Below are 18,378 nucleotides of genomic sequence, written 5' to 3'. Positions count from 1 at the left end.
GTCTCCCCCTCCTCGCGGGCTCCACTTTCCCCCCTCGCTCCCGCACCTATCCCACCCCTCCCAGTCCGGCGTGTGCTATCCGGCGCCCCAGGCCCGCTCCCCCCGCCGCCTCCGCCCCCTCACACTCGCCCCCCGCGTCGTCCTCGTCCCACACCGACTTCGCTCCCGCCGCGCCGCCGGCCGCGCTTCTCGCCCTCGCTTCGATTCGCGCCGCCGCCACCCTAGCCGCCGCGCGCCGCCTGCGCTCCGCTCCCCCCGGCCACCTCTCCTCGTCCGGCCCGGCCGCCCTCGCCTCCGTCGCCGCCGCGCCCCGGACTCTGTTGGCTCCGCGCCCCGCGGACGCCCCGGCCGCCGGCCGACGCAGCCGTCCCCGCCGCCGCCACTCGCCCGCCGCCCACCATGGCCCCGAGGCAAACAGGTAGCAGGAAGCGGAAAGCGCCGGCGCTCGCGGCGTCGTCGCTGGGCTCGGCGGCGGCTGCGGATGGGGACGGGCCGCTGCCTCCCAAGAAGCCCAAGCGGCCGGCGGCGCTGCGCTCGCTGCTGCACTACCTGAAGGGCCGCGAGGTGGGGGCGCGGGGCCGCGCCGGGCTCCCGGACTTCGAGGGCAAGCTGCGCGGCTACGCGGTGCAGAAGCTGCCCGAGCTGCTGAGGGAGCGCGAGCTGGCGCTGGGCACCCTCAACAAGGTGTTCGCGTCGCAGTGGCTGAACGCCAGGCAGGTGGTGTGCGGCACCAAGTGCAACACGCTCTTCGTGGTGGACGTGCAGTCGGGCCAGATCACGCGCATCCCCCTGATGCGGGACCGCGGGCCCGGGTCGGCCCGCGCCCAGCCGAGCTGCGGCATCCACGCCATCCAGCTGAATCCCTCCAAGACGCTTCTGGCCACCGGGGGCGAGAACCCCAACAGCCTGGCCGTCTACCAGCTGCCCACGCTGGACCCCGTGTGCCTGGGCGACCGCCACGGCCACAAGGACTGGATCTTCGCCATCGCCTGGATGAGCGACACGGTGGCCGTGAGCGGCTCCCGCGACGGCACCGTGGCGCTCTGGAAGATGGACCCCGACATGTTCCACGGCAGCATCGCCTGGCACAACGACGCGGGCCTCCCCGTGTACGCCCACATCCGTCCCAGGGACGTGGAGACCATCCCCAGGGCCAGCACCAACCCCAGTAACCGCAAGGTGCGGGCCCTGGCCTTCAGCGGCAAGAACCAGGAGCTGGGAGCCGTGTCCCTGGACGGCTACTTCCACCTGTGGAAAGCCCAGAGCAACCTGTCCAGGCTGCTGTCCATCAGGCTGCCCTACTGCCGAGAGAACGTGTGCCTGACCTACTGCGACGAGTTGTCCCTGTACGCGGTGGGCTCCCAGTCCCACGTCTCCTTCCTGGATCCGCGGCAGCGCCAGCAGAACATCCGGCCCCTGTGCTCCCGAGAGGGCGGCACGGGTGTGCGCTCCCTGAGCTTCTACCAGCACATCGTCACCGTGGGCACGGGCCACGGCTCCCTGCTCTTCTATGACATCCGCGCGCAGAGGTTCCTGGAGGAGAGGGCCTCGGCCAGCCCGCACTTCTCTCCGGGGCCCGCAGGGAGGAAGCTCAAGCTCACCTGTGGCAGAGGCTGGCTCAACCACGATGACCTGTGGGTGAACTACTTCGGTGGCATCGGCGAGTTCCCCAACGCGCTCTACACGCACTGCTACAACTGGCCCGAGATGAAGCTCTTCGTCGCTGGGGGGCCTCTCCCTTCTGGCCTCCACGGGAACTATGCCGGCCTCTGGAGCTAAGGATGGCCTCCGTGTCCTCAAAGTGCCCAGATACACCTTCCAGTCCCCTCTTGCTTTCCTCCTTCACTCTGTGTTTGTGCTTTTACTCTGTGTGGCTTTTATCTTCCAGGTGGAAAGGGCCCAACTTACCTCTGCTCAGTGTATTAGGCAAAGAGAGAGAAAGAAACAGAAGGCAAAAGTGGTCTCTTGGGCAATCAAAACTTGGCTTTCAGATTTTTCTGCACCTCCTCCAATAGCACCATTTTTTTTTTTTTTTTTGCCTCTCTTACAAAGAATTTTGACTAATCCTTAACTGTGTTCTCTCTGAGTGATTCACATATGCTGTTTCTCTTGGCTGATGTAGTCATGGTTCCGACAACAATTTAGTACTTTAGTTTTATCAATAGTTCAACAGTATGTTCAGGTCTTTTACACATTTCAGATGTATTTCTGGAAAATGTGTGCTAAAAAGTGTCTTTTGGGCTGGTCTGAGGAACAACCCATCATGTAACAGAGCAGGTTTATAGCCCTGCTCCAATTAGAAAATGCATTTCAAGTTCTAGATTGCCACCATTTGGGGTATGTTTCATTTGGAGGTTGGAAACTCAGTGTTTGTTGTTTGTATATTGTTGGTGTATAAAATACTTTAAAATATGTTCTCTTTGTTAAGAAATCTTACAATGATGTTCATCCTATTAATCACAGTTTTGATTATTTAGTAGAAATTTAGCATCGGTACCCCCAGGCCCTCAGCCTTCTTGTTTAAATCTGCTATATTATGACCTGCTTCCTTGGGTAGCATTTATGCTACAGATTTTAAGAGCTAATCGAAACTGGCCTATATGTGGCAGGACAATCAGGGAGGTACTTTTTGGGGTAAACATTTCTTTACATTTCAGGTAACACTATCCAGGCAGCCATTTACAGAGAAAGGCTGACTGTTGTGCTCAATGCAGGTGTTGACAATTTTTTATTGTATACCTGGATAAGTCTTCTATCTGGATTGAGTATATGATGTATTGCAGGAAAAAAAAATAAAACATATTCAGCATTTTAGTAATTAAGTGCTAGGCTAAAGTTTTTGAATGCTTAAACATACACTTTACTTTTTCTTAATTGTCCTTCTAGGAATATATTTATCAAAGTCAAAATCTTCCAGGAGAGAAACTGAAGCTGAAATATCACCTATGCATACAGTACTCTGTACATTTGTTTTTGAACAGCAAGCTTATTCTATTATGGGTTAAAACATTCAATGACATCTTCAATACCTTATCTAAATATACTTGCTACAGGTTAGGACAGTTAGGGGTCTTGTGCTTTTAAGATGATTTAACACACTGTTTTTCATTTACACAAACATACATATTGTGCTTATAACCACCTACTCACATATACTGTATATTTGTGTATATGTATATGTTACTTCCCATGTGAGGAAAAGGCATAGATGTATGCCATTTTACATATGCAGATATTTCATATATTTTAAACTACATCTATCAAGACTTCCCACTTGGTCTCTATTTTTGTTTTGTTTTATTTTAACTTAAGTAATACTTGCATATGAAAAAAGAATCATACTTTATAAAAGGTGTATAGTGAAAAGTGAGTGTCATACCCCAAGTTCCCTGATCTGCCCATAGCTCAAAGGCAGTACATCTTGTGTGTCTATCCATTTAGAGATAGTCTATACATATATAAACACATATGTATGTGTGTATGCAACTTTTACACAAATGGTAGCACATGTTTTACATACCTGTGCCTTTTTTATCACAAAACCTTAGAGTCTTTCTCATACATATCTACCTAATTCATTTAAATTGTATATTATTCCCTAAAATATGGCTGGAACATATTTTATTTCTTCATTACACTTTTGATGAGCATTTATATTGGTTCTTATTTTCTGTTACTATGAACTGTTCTGCAATGATTACTTAGGTGCATACATCTTTATGCACAGGTGTAAGTGTATCTGCAGGGATAAATTCCTAGAAATGAAATTGCTGGGTCAATTTTATATTTAATAGCCATTGCCAAATTACCCTCCAAAGAGGTCCTATCAACTTAACCTCCCATAAGTAATGTATGCAAGCCTGCTTTACCACACTCTTGCCAACAGTGTATCATCAAATTCTGTGCTCTTTGCCAATCAGATATCCACTTGATCTTGATCCTTTGTTTCTAAGCCACTGTGGCTGAGTTAACTAGATTTGTGGTCAGAGTACCAAGTAGGTTCTGAAACAAAGATCAAGAATATGAGGAAATGAGGGCGAGCAATAAAAATACTGTCAAACCAAAGGCAGCGAACACCTACAGTTCAGGTTCACATATCTGCAGATGGATTATAAAAGACTACATTTCTTAAATGCTTAGCTGGAGCTAGTAGCGTTTCCTGGTTTATTGCACCCTGGTTTCTCTTGTATTCAATGCATCACATGTCACTGAAGAAAATCCAAGAAGGAGATGATGAGAGCCTGTGCTAGGATATTTGAGGTAAGTGTGGAGAGGGAGGAAGGTATTAGAAAAATGAGGGAAAAATTAAGTGAACAAGCAGTATTTGGTATTTCACGTGAAGGGTGAAGAAAGCCAAAGAATTTAGGTGGACTCTAAGGCTCTGAGATTGAATGCAAGTGAATAGTGGCAACAAATGAATATAGAAAATATAGCCACAGATGACACACGTGGAGGGTGATTAACTCAATTGCGGACATGTTGAATTTGCGGTGCCTATTTGGCATCAGGAGAACACACCCAGTGAAGAACTGGTTATATATTCCAGAATGAGATTTCTCACTGCTGGGAAGGTGAATGATACGAAACGCTGGAAAACGCTCCCTTTTAGGGGCAAGCAGAATAGAAGAGCCTATAAAAGGGGGGGGGAATGTAAAATAGAAGAGGCTTATTTTACTCAAATGCCATGACCTCATCAGCATGAGACAACAAATATTTCTAATTATTTTATAATTACAGTAACTTTTGAGTCTCCACCTCAGTCACAAAAGGCCAGTTTTACTGCTGGCACCAGTATGCCTGGCAGTCATGCCAAAGCCCTGGCAGCCTCACAGAGGTGGAGTATCACCTCAACACCAGCTGCTACTAGCCTGTGTTTGAGTTCCTGCCTCAATCCCACAGGTGCAGGTCTCTGCCACTTTTCCCATTCTACCAAAGGACAAATGGGGTGTCCAGGAGAGGATGCTCTTTTCCTCAGCATCACAATCACAAAAGCACAAATACAGAGAATTAGAGGTGAAAAAGAAAAAATAACCACAGGCACAGATTTATTTATAAGGCAGGTAACTGTAAAATCTGAGTGAAGAAATTATCAGAAGATACAAATAACTAAACTTTTTCCAGAAGAAATGAGAAACAAGAACAGAAAACTGTGAATGCTATCTTGTTTAATCTTCCCTTTCCTCCAAGAAAATCACACACATAAACATATAAACAATAGGCATGCTCAGCCTGATGGTCTCACAAATAAATTATTTCACATTGTCAAGGAATATTTCATTTTGAGCCACTTCAGGGCCCAAAGAGAAAAGTTTACTCTTTCCTATATGAGGCCAGCATAGTATTAATAAAAAACCTGACTATAATTGTGCAAAATGAGAAGAGACCAGTTTTACATATATAGATAAATAAATGAAATGTATCTTTTAAAAACACTGAATATAATCCATCGGTGTATTAAAAGGAAACCATACCCTGGCAAAGTGGAGCTAGTTCCTTGAATGCAAAGCGTGTTCACTATTGAGAAATCTATTATTTCAATGTATCATATTAACAGGTCAAATAAGACACATGCTCATGTTAATAAATTCTAATAAATAATTTAATAAAACCCTACTACAATTCTGATAAAGTCCTTAGTAAAGTATGAAGAAATATAATCTTCACATGGTGAGTGTGTACGTGTGTTGTGTTTCAAACCTGAACCATAGTCTTCTTTAATGGCACAACATTGAATAGAGTTAAATAGAACAATAAAATTCCTCACAGAGGAATTCCTATGAAAGTAAGGAACAAAACAAGGATTCTAAAAATCATCACCAGTATTTAATATTATTATAAAAATTCCAGATATGGCAGTTTTAAAAGATAGGAAAATAAAAAGTATAAATATTGGAAAAGAAAGAAGTTATAATTATTTGCAGATGATATGACTGTAAAAAAAAAAAAAAAAAGAAATCCAAAAGAGCATCAATAGCAGGAGTGATTTTTGAAACAGCAAGCACAGTTGGAGAACTGTCCATGGATGGGCTTGGCTAGCTGAACCCTTCTCCAAATGATGGAATACTAGACAATTCTGGAGTTGATTATTTACTGACATGGAGAAGTAGCCTTGATAATGTTAGATGAAATAAGAAAATTGCAAACCAGAGGCATACTATAATCCCATTTTTGTTTCAACTAGGAGGAGGAAGATGAGAGGAATAAGCATACAGTATATATAAGAATATATACAAATGCGTTAACTGTATGTCTCTAAGAGATGGCATAATAGGGGACTTTTTTCTTATTTTATATATTTATGTAATATTTGAACAGTCTGTACTGACATGTATTTCTTTAGTAAACATAAAGGGAAAAAAACAATGAAGACACATTTTAAAAGGCCTGGTTGGAGAGGGGAGGAGGAGGAAATGATCAATGGTGCTCAATGCAGCAAGACGCTAAAGGTGAGACAAATTCGTTTTCATGTAATGTGGAAGTCCACGGAGGCCTTTTGCCAGAACAGTTGCAATAGTAATCAACTGCATGCTCTCCAAGAAGGATAAAGATTTCAGTGTGTTTCAAAATTGACCATGGGACCCTTGGTCCCATTAATACCTGACAGACTGGTTTTCTATTTACCTCTTCTCATCTCCTCAAACCAGTTGATTTTGGACAAGTAGGGTGAGAGCTACATAGGCACTACCTCACAGTGTCTGCAGAATAGTGATTAAATGTTCCCGATCCAGATGCGGAGCAAAGAGAAGACATGACCCAGCACCTACCAATTTCAAGAATCTGTGTTGTACTTTAGCCTTTCCTGGTTAAAATTATAATATGTTATAATAATAATTATAATATAATATATATATGAATTATATATACATATATATATATAATTCATAGCCAGAGGCTAATTTGAAGAACCTCTAACACTAGAGACTTTCAGTTTTTTTGGATACTCATTTTTTCCCCCAAAACATCCTGCTTATTATATGCCACAATTTTAGTTTGAGTCTTGACACCTAAATGTCCATTAATCTTCTCTAGCTCCACATTCCCAACTATAATTATAGGGGAGAGGTGAATTTTAGCTTTGGAATAGACCAAGGTATATTCTCAGTAATTGCTGTAACACTTAAATCCATTCCCTTCTCTGATAACCTTAACTGATAATAAGGCCAGTCCTACCCTATAATTCATTTAATTTCTGATGAGGTTTTATTATTTATAGGAGGCTAGGAGAAAAATAATCACTAAGAACTTTTAAAAGGTGTATTGAGTCTATAGTCACAGATGGGGGAGAAACATAATTCATAAAGTCTTTTTTTTCCTCAATATTAGGACTTGAGCACTGTTAACGCGTGGGAACATATTTGCTGCACATACTTCCCTATGGTTAATCAGAGGTCTTCTGAAATCTAGACACTTTCACTTACAAAGGATTAAATATCACAAATATTTAACATTGGGAATATAAAGCAAAACTGAGATATAATACATAAATTTGCTCATTTGTCTTGCTTTTCACTAGGTTTTACCCAGTAATTACTCATGATATTGACACACAATATAATAGCTGATTGATATAACTATAAATGAGTCGATTCATTGAGAATCACTCAAACCAGTGATTTAGACTAATGTGGACCAAACCACCAACTGTTAACAGTAATAATCTTCCTCAGCCAGCCCATCTAGCTGTTTTCAATTTGGCAACCTGAGAATACAATATTGTTCTGGAAAACCAAATAAATATTCTCTATAGAAGAAGATAAAAGACTAAAATCATGCATTAAATAATTCCCTTTTTAAAAGGCAACTTCCCATAAGCAAAGAAGCAGAGACATCATAGTAGGATCAGAACCTTCTGCTGAGAAGGAGCATTAGATAGAGACAGATATTTGACCTTCAAGATCTCAATAGAATAATGATCCTTGTGTCACATCTATATACATAAGTAGTAGCCATTATTTCATCTTCACTTGCAAAGGGATTTCATTACTATGCCTGTTTATTGGGGTCTGTATCTTTGTGTGAGTGTTCACATATATAAACACTTGCTCCAGACAGAGATAAACTATCTTCAACGTGAGGAGCTCAAGGTAATGTCTTATTAAAATCTTGAATCTTCTTTGTTTTACATTATAACTCTCTCTGGGTGATTCACCCAGTCTCAAAATGAAAAACACAAGTCAAACTAATGGCAGAGCACTGCAGTCACCCCCGGCATCTGTTATTATTGTATTTTTTCCAATTTGCTGGTATGAGCTTTGAGTAATGAATGATAACTTGGCACCACCATTCTTTGAGAATATATAAACATTTTAAAAAATCTCAAAACTTCAAATCTAAGTAATAACCAAGTCTTCATTTTACCTCAATATTTTGAGTTGCTGCTCAGATAATAGCAATTAGTTCTGACATTGTAAATGTCAAATATCAAGGTACAAAGTGTATACTGTTCATTATGCAGCGCTTATGGGAAATCAGATGACGGAAGTGACTACCTTTCAGAATCTATACTACCAATTAAGCTTTTCCTAAGGTTACTTCTTATAAAGAAAAAGAAAATGGTAAATAAATATGACAATTTATTCATCTGTTATTATGAGTATACACCTACAGAATATATGGTCAAGAATAGGTAGGTGTAGGTCTATACATTAAAGATCATATAGTAAAACACTCTGATTTTTAAGGATCAAGATACTTCTATAATGGTCATTTTAAATGTATTTCCTGACTTATAATTTTTAAAATGACAAAATGTACACATAATGTAACAAAAACTCATGTTTCTACCTTCTAGAATTAACTGAAAGTAAAACCATGGATGAAGTAGAAGCCCTCCTTGAACGCTATAAATTACCTTCTCACCTCCCCAGAGGTAAACACTCACTATAACAGTTCAGCAAGTATCTGTCCAGTTCAAGTTTTATACTGTTATCTATTTATATTTACTTAACAAATTCTTAAGTACTTAGCATGTGCTAGACAGTTAACACTTTCCAAATATTTGCTTACTTAACCCTCATAGTAATCCACATTTTACGGATGATCACTTTACAAAGGAATAATTAAATAATTTGCCCCAGGTCATAAGAGGTGGTAAGATGCTGAGTTATATCCAGAGTCAGTCCATACATATAAATGTTTCCATCTATAATATACAGAATGACTTTTATTAATTTTGAGTGCATTACAAAATTTACATAAATTATATACTGAATTTATTCAGCAATTTGTTCTTTTTTTACTCAACATTATGTAATTACAATCTTCTAATGATATGTGTATGTATCTATTTAGTTTATTTTCACCATTGGATCATCTATTATATGAATATACCACAATTGGTGTATTATATCAATGGACAATTGGGTTCTTACCAAATTTTCTGTGTTTCAAACTATGTTGCAATACACACATTTTAAAAAATATTATGATGCACACATGAGATAACTACTCTAGATTTTTCTTAAATGAAGAGAATTTGTCATTTTACAGAGTGTGTGCATTTTCAATTTGCTTCATGCTGCCAAAACAGAACTCTAAGCTTCCTGGGGTAAGAGTAATTCTGATGACTCCAAGGATGGCTGGCCTCAGGTATACATACACCTTCTCCCAGCAATACAAGAAATAATCATGCTGTTAGGGGATTTTGCAGATATAATTAAAATCTCAAATCAGTGGATTTTAAAATAGGGAGATTATCTGGGGTGGACTTAATCAGGTGAACTCTTAAAAGGGACTGGGCTCTTCCTGGAGAGAAAAAAATTGAACCACGAGAGGTTTTTGACACAAGAGATATTCTCTGTTGCTGGCTTTGAAGATGGAGAAGTGACATTAATAGGATCTGTGGGTGGCTTATAGGAGTTGATAGTGACCCCCAGCCAACAGTCAGCAAGAAAATGGGAATTTCAGTCCTTCAACCACAAAAAAAAAAAAAGACAAAAACATAAACAAAAAACTGAATTCTGACAACAACATGAACAAGCTTAGAAGTAGATTCTTCCCCAGAGTCTCTCTCTGGACAAGAACAAGGTAGACCAAGATCTTGATTTCATCCTTGTAAGATTCTAAGCAGATAACCCAGTTCTGTTGTGTCTGGACTTCTAACCTACAGAAGTGTGGGGTAATAAATGGAGATTGTTTTAAGCTGCTCAGTTTGTGGTAATTTGTTGGGCAGCAATAGAAAACTAACACTGGCTGTGTCAAGTTTTATTCTTGTAAATGGTGTATAAAATTTCCTTTTGTCTCATATCCTCACCAACACTTGATATTTTTAAATATTTTCATTTTTTCCAGTCTGGTGGATAAAATATGACATGTTATTGTTGTAATTTGAATATCCTTGTTTACTAGCAACCAGATGATTTTATAGAGGATTAAAGTTAAACCAGAGTGAATGTGTTTACTCATGTCATACAGCTAAGTAAGAAGCAGAACAAGGATTAAACGTTTGACTTAATAAAATGAGATATATCACTCTTCTGAAAACCCACTGAAAAAGCTTTTATCTTAGTCATTCAATAAATATAAAGGGAATGTACGTCTTACATCTACATCACTGTACGTTGTTTATCACTGTACTATAAGTATATTCTACAGCTGAAAGACAAGCTGAGAAAAACATGGTTGAGATGAGGAAAGGGATAATTACGTATTTCATTGCTTTTTCATAAAATGTGGCTTATTGACTACATTTTTACTAATCATTACAGCTGCCACTGTCAAAACAAGCATGCACTGTTCCCTAATTCTTTCCATTAACAATTAAATAACAGTGATAGAACCTGAAAGAATAAACATGCACTGTGAATTCAGTACTATTTTACAGTAGCTACTACGTAACTGCTACCCAAGTTCCTCATATGCTTTGTAAATACAAAATAGAAGAATATCCATCTTTAGACAATAGTGATAGGAAAACCTCTGTAGATTACAAATTCATCTCTGAAGTTAAGAGTCACAGATTTTTCCTTGCTTATTTATTCAGTATAATAATAGCACAAGCATTGCATGCTAAGTGTATTTTTCTATGTAAAAATAAATACTGAAACTTCTAATTAAATAAAAAAATAAGAATGGCAATCCTTAAAATTGTAATGGTAACTGTTAACATGTTCACATCTGTAGTGAATACACTTTTTCTACCAATGAGTTCCAGATTTTAGTCAATTGAATAATGGCAGAGTTTAGAGGGAATGCCTCTATATTGCTAAACATTAACAAACAAGCCTAAACAGATGTACACATATCAAGGTGAGGCCTAGACATATAGCAGGGCTTAAGACTAGACTCCTCCCTCTCCATTCCCCTAAATCATCAACCTATTCATGTCTAGTCTAAGATGTCTCTTGGATTTTTCTCCTCAGGTTATTTCCTGCTACTACTGGCCTAGTTCTGACCCTTGTCTCCTCAAAATGGAATTTTTAAATAATTTCCTATATTGTCCTACATCCTCATTCTTTACCAATCCATATTTTATTGTCAGTATTTACCTTCCTAAATCCAGGTCTCCTTCTATGCTGTCCAGTATGGTAGCCACTAGTGACATGTGGCTAGTAAAATGAAAATTAATTTAAATGAAATAAAATTTCACCACAGTTCCGACAAGTGGTAAATAATAACATCTGGCCAGCAGCTACCGCTTTGGATGTTGCCAATACACACTACTTCCACTATTGCAGAAGATTATAATAGACAGTGATGCTCTAGATTATTGGTTCACAGTTTTAGTGGGATATCAGAATCAAACTTTGGATCCACACAGAATTTGTACAAGAAGGCTTATAGCAACATTACTAATAATAGCCATTAGGTAAAAATAACCCAAATAGTGATCAACTGAAAAATGGATAAACAACTTATGATATATCTATACAATGGTATATTATTCAACAATAGATGGGAATAAAGTATAACACATGCTACAACGTGGATGACCCCCGAAAAAATGCAAAGTGAAAGAAGCCACTCACAAAAGACCGCCTATTTTATTATTCTGTTTATATGAAAGGTCCAGAATAAGCAAATCCATAGAGGTAGAAAGTAGATAGTTCTGATTGTTGCAAAACTCTGTAAATATACTGTAAACCAAAGAATTACACACTTTTAAAGTTGTGAATTTTATGATGTGTGAATTATATCTCAATAAAGCTGTTATAAACAACAAAAAGAATTGAATTGTGGAGGTTTTAAACATCAGACCCTGGGTCGTAACTCAGTCCCACAAAATTAGAATCCCTATTCAGGATACAGGAAGATAGATAGATAGATAGATAGAGCGAGCTAGAGATATAATATATAATGTCTCTATAATGTCTATCTACCTATCATCTATCATGTATATATATATATCAACAAGTTACCCTGATGTTCATACAGAGTTGAGAACTACTGCTGTTTGCTATGATTCCCTCAAGGGCAGGGACCATGTCTTATTGAGCCTTTGATACTCAAAAATACTATAAACGAATCAAAATTGAATTGTAAAAAATGTTCAAATAACCCACAGCAAGGTAGGAAAAGTAAAAGAGTCAACCAAAAGTGGAGAGAACAAAGACATAAGCAAAAGAATACAATGGCAGACTTAAGCCCTAACATATCAATAATTGTATTAAATGTATATGATCTAAATATGCCAATTAAAACTCAGAGATTATTACAATGGATTTATAAAGCCTGACCCAGCTGTATTCTGTCTACAAGAAATTTTCTTCAAATATAGTAATATAGTCAGGTTGAATGTAAATATATATATATATATATATATACACACACACACACACACACACACATATATATAATGCAAGATTTAATCAAAGGAAAGCAGGAGTGGCTATATTAATATCAGATAAAGTCAACTTCAGAGCAAAGAAAATTGCCAAAGACAGAGAAGGATATTATATAAAAGAGTCAATACCCCAAGGACACATAGAAACTCTAAATGTGTATATATCAAAGAACAGAAATGCAAATTATAGGAGACAAAGCTCAAAGAATTGAAAGAAGTAGACAAATCCACAATACTTTAACACCCTTCTCCTGACAACTGATAAAACATCTAAGTAGAATATAGCAAGGGCATAGAAGAAAACAATACCATCATCTAATAGCATCTAATTGACATTTATGGCATACTCTACCCAACAACAGCAGAATACATATTCTTTACATGTTCCCATACAATATGTACAAGATAGACCATATCCTCAGATAAAAAAGAGAATTCAACAAATATAAACATTTGAAATCATACAGAGTGTATTCTTTAAACACAATGAAATCAAGCTAAATTAAATAACATAATGATACTAGGGAAATCCAAGCACTTGGAAACTAAACAACACACCTTTAAATAATGCATGTGTCAAAGAGGAAGTCTCATAGGGTAATAAAATATACAGTTGACCCCTGAACAACATGGGGGTTAGGGACACTGACTCTCCGAGTAGTCGAAAATCCACATGTAACTTATAGTCGGCCCTCTGTATACATGGTTCCTCCATATCTCGGTTCCACATCTGCAGATTCAACAAACCGCAGATCCTATGTTACTGCTGTATTTACAACTGAAAAAAATCAGTTGTAATTTTTTAAAAAATTACAAAAATCAGCATGAGGGGAACCACACAGTTCCGATCTGTATTGTTCAAGGGTCAACTGTACATTGAAATGAATGAAAATGAAAGTAAAAAATATCAAAATTTGTAGGAAGCAGCTAAAGCAGTACTGAGATGGAAATTTATAGCACTGAACATGTACATTAGAAAAAAAGAAAAGTCTCAAATCAGTAATCTAAGCTCCCATCTGAAAAACCTAGGAAAAGAAGAGCAAAATAGGTCCAAAGAAAATAGAAGAAAGAATATAATAAAGATTTTAAAAATCAATGGAATTGAAAACAGGAAAACAATAGAGAAAATCAGTGAAACTAAAGATTTGATTCTTTGAAAAGTTCAGTAAAATTGACAGACGTCTAGCAAGACTGACAAAGAGCAAAGATACATATAATCAACATTGGGAATAAAACAAAGGATATCAATACAGACCCTAAAGACATCAAAGGATAATAAGAGAAAACTACAAAAATCTCTTCACAGATAAATTTGATAAATTAGGTGAAAAGGATCTATTCCTTGAAAAACAAAAACTACCTCAAGTTACTTAATATGAAATATACAATTTTAATAGAAGTGTAATTATTAATGAACTTTAATTGGTAATTTAATAACTCCCCCCCAAAATCTAGAAATCTATCAAATGTTTAAAGAAGAATTAACACCAATTTCCAATTCATTTTCTGAAGTTAGTAATACCCTGATACCGAAACCAGACAAAGAGAATACAAGAAAACTACAGACCATTATCCCTCCTGAATATACATGCAGACATCCTTAACTAATATTGGCAAACAGAATTCAGCAATATATACAAAGAATTATTCACCATGACCATATAAGTAAGGTTTTTCCAGGTATGCGAGGCTGGTTAAATATTTGAAAATCAATTAGTATAATTCATCATATTAAAAGCCTAAAGAAAAAAATCACATGAGCATATCAATCAATGCAGAAAAAGCACTTGACAAAATTCAATACTCGTTCATGATAAATAATTACAGAAAATTAGGAATAGAAGGAAACTTCTTCATCTTAATTAGGACTATCTACAAAGAGACCACATCTAACATTATACGTAATGGTGAAAAAGCTTTCTCCTAAGTTCATGGACAATGCAAGGATGTCCTCGCTCACAATCCTCACTTACCATAGTGATGAAAATCCTAAACATTGCAAGGTAAATAAATTAATTAATTAAATATGAATCATAAAGGAAGAAGTAAAATTGTCCTTATTTGGAGATGACATCTGATTGTCTATACAGAAAATCCCAGAGAATCTACAAAAAGAAATCATAGAACACACGATTTCAGCAAGATCATAGGCTATATGAAAACATGCAAAAATTAATTGCATTTCCACATGCTAGCAATCAACATGTAGACACCGAAATTTAAAATACAATACTACTTACAATTTCTCAAAAAATTGAGGGGTTTCCCTGGTGGCGCAGTGGTTAAGAGTCTGCCTGCCAATGCGGACATGGGTTCGAGCCCTGGTCCGGGAAGATCCCACGTGCTGCAGAGCAACTAAGCCCGTGCACCACAACTACTGAGCCTAAGCTCTAGAGCCCGCGAGCCACAACTGCTGAGGCCCGCATGCCTGGGGCCCATGCTCTGAAACAGAGAGGGGCCACTGCGGTGAAAGGTCTGTGCACTGCAGCGAAGAGCGGCCCCTGCTCGCTGCAGCTAGGGAAAGCCCACGTGCAGCAACGAAGACCCAACGCAGCCAAAAATAAAATAAATAAAAATAAATAAATTTATTTTAAAAAGGGAAAAAAAAGTGAGATACCAGGGCTGGTATCCCTGTCTGGGCAAGGCCAAAGGCTCTGCTCAGAAATTGTGCTAGTCCATAGGCTGTCCTCTGTCGTGAGGCAGGGCTGGAGGAAGAGCTCTGCAGCTGCCCTGGTACTCTGGCTAAGCTTCTTGGTAGAGCAGGACTGGAGACTATGCTCCACGGGAAGGGCTGCTAACTCATTTCCCTGTCCAGGTGGGCCACAGAATGTGCTCCACAACTGCCAGACATCTATGGCTAGGCTTCCTGTTGGGGTGAACCAGAGGCTATGCTAAGCAGTTAAGTGGGGCAGTGAACTTGCTTCCCTGACTGAGGAGGACTGTATATAGAATGGGCCCCATTGCCAGTATGATATGTTAGCTGGAGACCCATACTAGGCAGAACCACCTACTGAGCTCCCTGGCCAGACAAAGCCACCAGTTAAGCTCTGCAAATGGGCCAAGCCACTGGCTGCGTTCTCAACGTGGGGGCCACCACCTGCCAGAACATGGTCTGCCAAGATCTGAGCACGGTTGCTGTAATCCCTGTTTCTATTTGATCCCACATGGTCCAGCTCCACAGATTACCCCAAGATCCCTGTGAGAGGAAAACCAAGTGGTTCTCCCCAGAAGTGTCCTGCAATGCTGGAAAAGCTGAATGTTCACCTTGGGCTCTCTTTTTCTCACTGGAGAAACCTTAGGCCCAGTGTGGTGCTAAGTTAAATTTTTGCCACCTTTTTCGAGGACAATTCTGCAATGTACATCACACCATGTCTACTTCTATATCTTAAAGAAGTAATTAAAGTTGTGCAAAAATATGTACAAATATCAGCATTCACAAAGTGGAAAGGGCCGTTGAATTTATTATTATTTAATTTTGGATGTAAAGGTCTGGAACTTTCCGCCGGTCCTAGAAATGGACTATGTACAATTATTTGAAGAATTTGAATGCTATTACAAAACAGTTTATGGGTGACTTTGCATGGTGCTTGACATGACTTCAATATGTTCATTCCAGTGGAAACAGGAATTCCTGATTTAAAAAAAAAATGGTACTGGGGGGATAACACATAAAGCCATTCATGTTTAGAGTGAATGGGTTCCTCATCTCAAACACAGAACATTAAAAAAAAAACTATTTGAGTGATTCTTTTCTAAATTTCCCCAAAGATAGAATGGAACTAGAACCATTCTAGATGCACAAGTAGAGTTACTTCATTACATACAAAGGCTCTCCTGATTAGGTCAGGCCGTGCAGGATAATATTCCTTTTGAAGAACTCAAGTTTAACTAGTTAGTGCCCTAATAATGGGAGTAACATCCCATCATATTCACAGGCCCTGTCCACACTCAAGGGAAGAGGATTATACAGAGCATATACACCAGAGAGTGGAACTCTTGGAGTCCAGGTGAGAATTCTGCTTAGCACAGTGATATAAAATATATAAATAAATTCAGTACCCCAAACCACAGAGCAGGGGGCATCAAACACTGTTTAGGGAAGGAATAGTAAGTAGCAGGCTCACCTGCCACATTCTACCTTGCCTGTGGCAGAACTCCTTTGCTAATGGCTCCAGGCAATTTCTCACTAAACTGAAATGTGCTTTAACAATCCATTTGTAACAAAACAAGTTGAAACTGCTTTCTGATTCTTAGCCTAGGGTAATTAGGTAAGTTGTCACAGAGGACTTGATGTTTGTGCCTCTAAGAATGGATACAAAATCATTATGTGAAAAAAGCAGAGGAAGTACAGTTCAGGCAGAAAGAACTATTTGTTCAAGAATATAAAGTATAGCAATGCACAGGATTTTCAGGGTAAATAGTTTCTTGTTTCTGGAGGGTAAAGTACAAGTAGAAAAGATAGAGTGGGAAGTACAGCTGGGGACCAGACTATAAAGAAGTTCATAAATTTGGTTAGTGACTATCCTATGGATAGGTTGATATCATCTAAGCTGGAACACTTTTGAGATGGAAAGGTGGAACAATTAATGATAATGACAGGACTACAGGTATAAACTGGAGTTGCCCCAAGCAAACCCTACTTATAGGCAATGACAAACCAAAGAAGGATTTTAATCTGGATAGTGACCTTGAACAAGGGCATAGAATAAAAGAAGGTGGTTGGAAAATCAAAGGCCTATTTTATTCAAATGCAGTTTCCCCCTTGGCTGCTCATGCTGATAATTGTACCAATTTGTTAGATGGTCCCGGCTTTTGTTAAAGGTTTTCCCTAAAGTTTTGGTAATCACAGTGAGAATTGCACTAGCTATTTTAGATTATTGCTGAATTACTTCTGGTTGATGTGAAAAAGTATGCCTACCCTCCTATAATATTTAGGGCATCATGATGTTGTAGTCAATGGAAAATTCAAGGGCAGGATGACCATAACTTAATACACACCCATTTTAAAAGTTTAAAAAAGAATCCAAGCTATGGTTTTTCTGATTGGCACAATAAATACAGATTAAAAACCAACCTCAATTCTGTGATGCTGTTATTTTCTGTGTCATTTTGTGAAAACATAAGCTGAATAAATAGCTCAAGTCATATGAAAATACAGCAGGAAGAAGGCTGTTCCTCTGAATAAATACCCTTTAATGAACTGAACTCCATTGTGGTGATATAATTTTAGATTCAACCATGTAAAATAGACACATGATTCTAAATTACTCTAAAGTTTTTGATCTGGATAACAAATAGAAGTTTGCTTTTCCTATTTCTCATCATCTGGGATGACATGATGTGGTTAAATATGACTTAAATTCACCATGTAAATTGGGTAGAGACTATAATGTGAACCACTAACAATGGAATAAATTCCAGCTATTTTCCCTAGGGTATGGTATCTCAGTTTATGAATGTATTTGTATTTCATAAATCATTCTCAAGAGCAAAGAGAAAAAATGGAAATACATTTTCTTTAGACCCCATGGGTCTTCACTTAATGTTTAATGAAATAGAGAAGATACTTTATCAATGGCAACAATAAAATAGTTTCC

At 38.8% G+C, this 18,378-nt stretch overlaps 1 protein-coding gene across 1 annotated transcript; it reads left to right on the top strand.

Moving 5' to 3' along the window:
• Positions 1-334: 334 nt before the first annotated feature.
• On the top strand, positions 335-1,943 carry LOC114906406 (DDB1- and CUL4-associated factor 12-like protein 2). Its single transcript, XM_029241202.1, has one exon. The coding sequence runs from the start codon at positions 400-402 to the stop codon at positions 1,777-1,779; it is 1,380 nt and encodes a 459-aa protein (XP_029097035.1). The 5' UTR covers positions 335-399; the 3' UTR covers positions 1,780-1,943.
• The last annotated feature ends 16,435 nt before the right edge of the window (positions 1,944-18,378 follow it).

The sequence above is a fragment of the Monodon monoceros genome, unplaced genomic scaffold, assembly GCF_005190385.1.
Source record: "Monodon monoceros isolate NGI ecotype Baffin Bay Population unplaced genomic scaffold, NGI_Narwhal_1 Super_Scaffold_22, whole genome shotgun sequence".
Classification (NCBI taxonomy): Eukaryota; Metazoa; Chordata; class Mammalia; order Artiodactyla; family Monodontidae; genus Monodon; species Monodon monoceros.
This window is presented reverse-complemented; position numbering and strand designations above follow the sequence as displayed.

Bases quoted from the DNA above. Each gene is read 5' to 3' on its own strand.
- LOC114906406 (XM_029241202.1), top strand. From the start codon at position 400: ATGGCCCCGAGGCAAACAGGTAGCAGGAAGCGGAAAGCGCCGGCGCTC.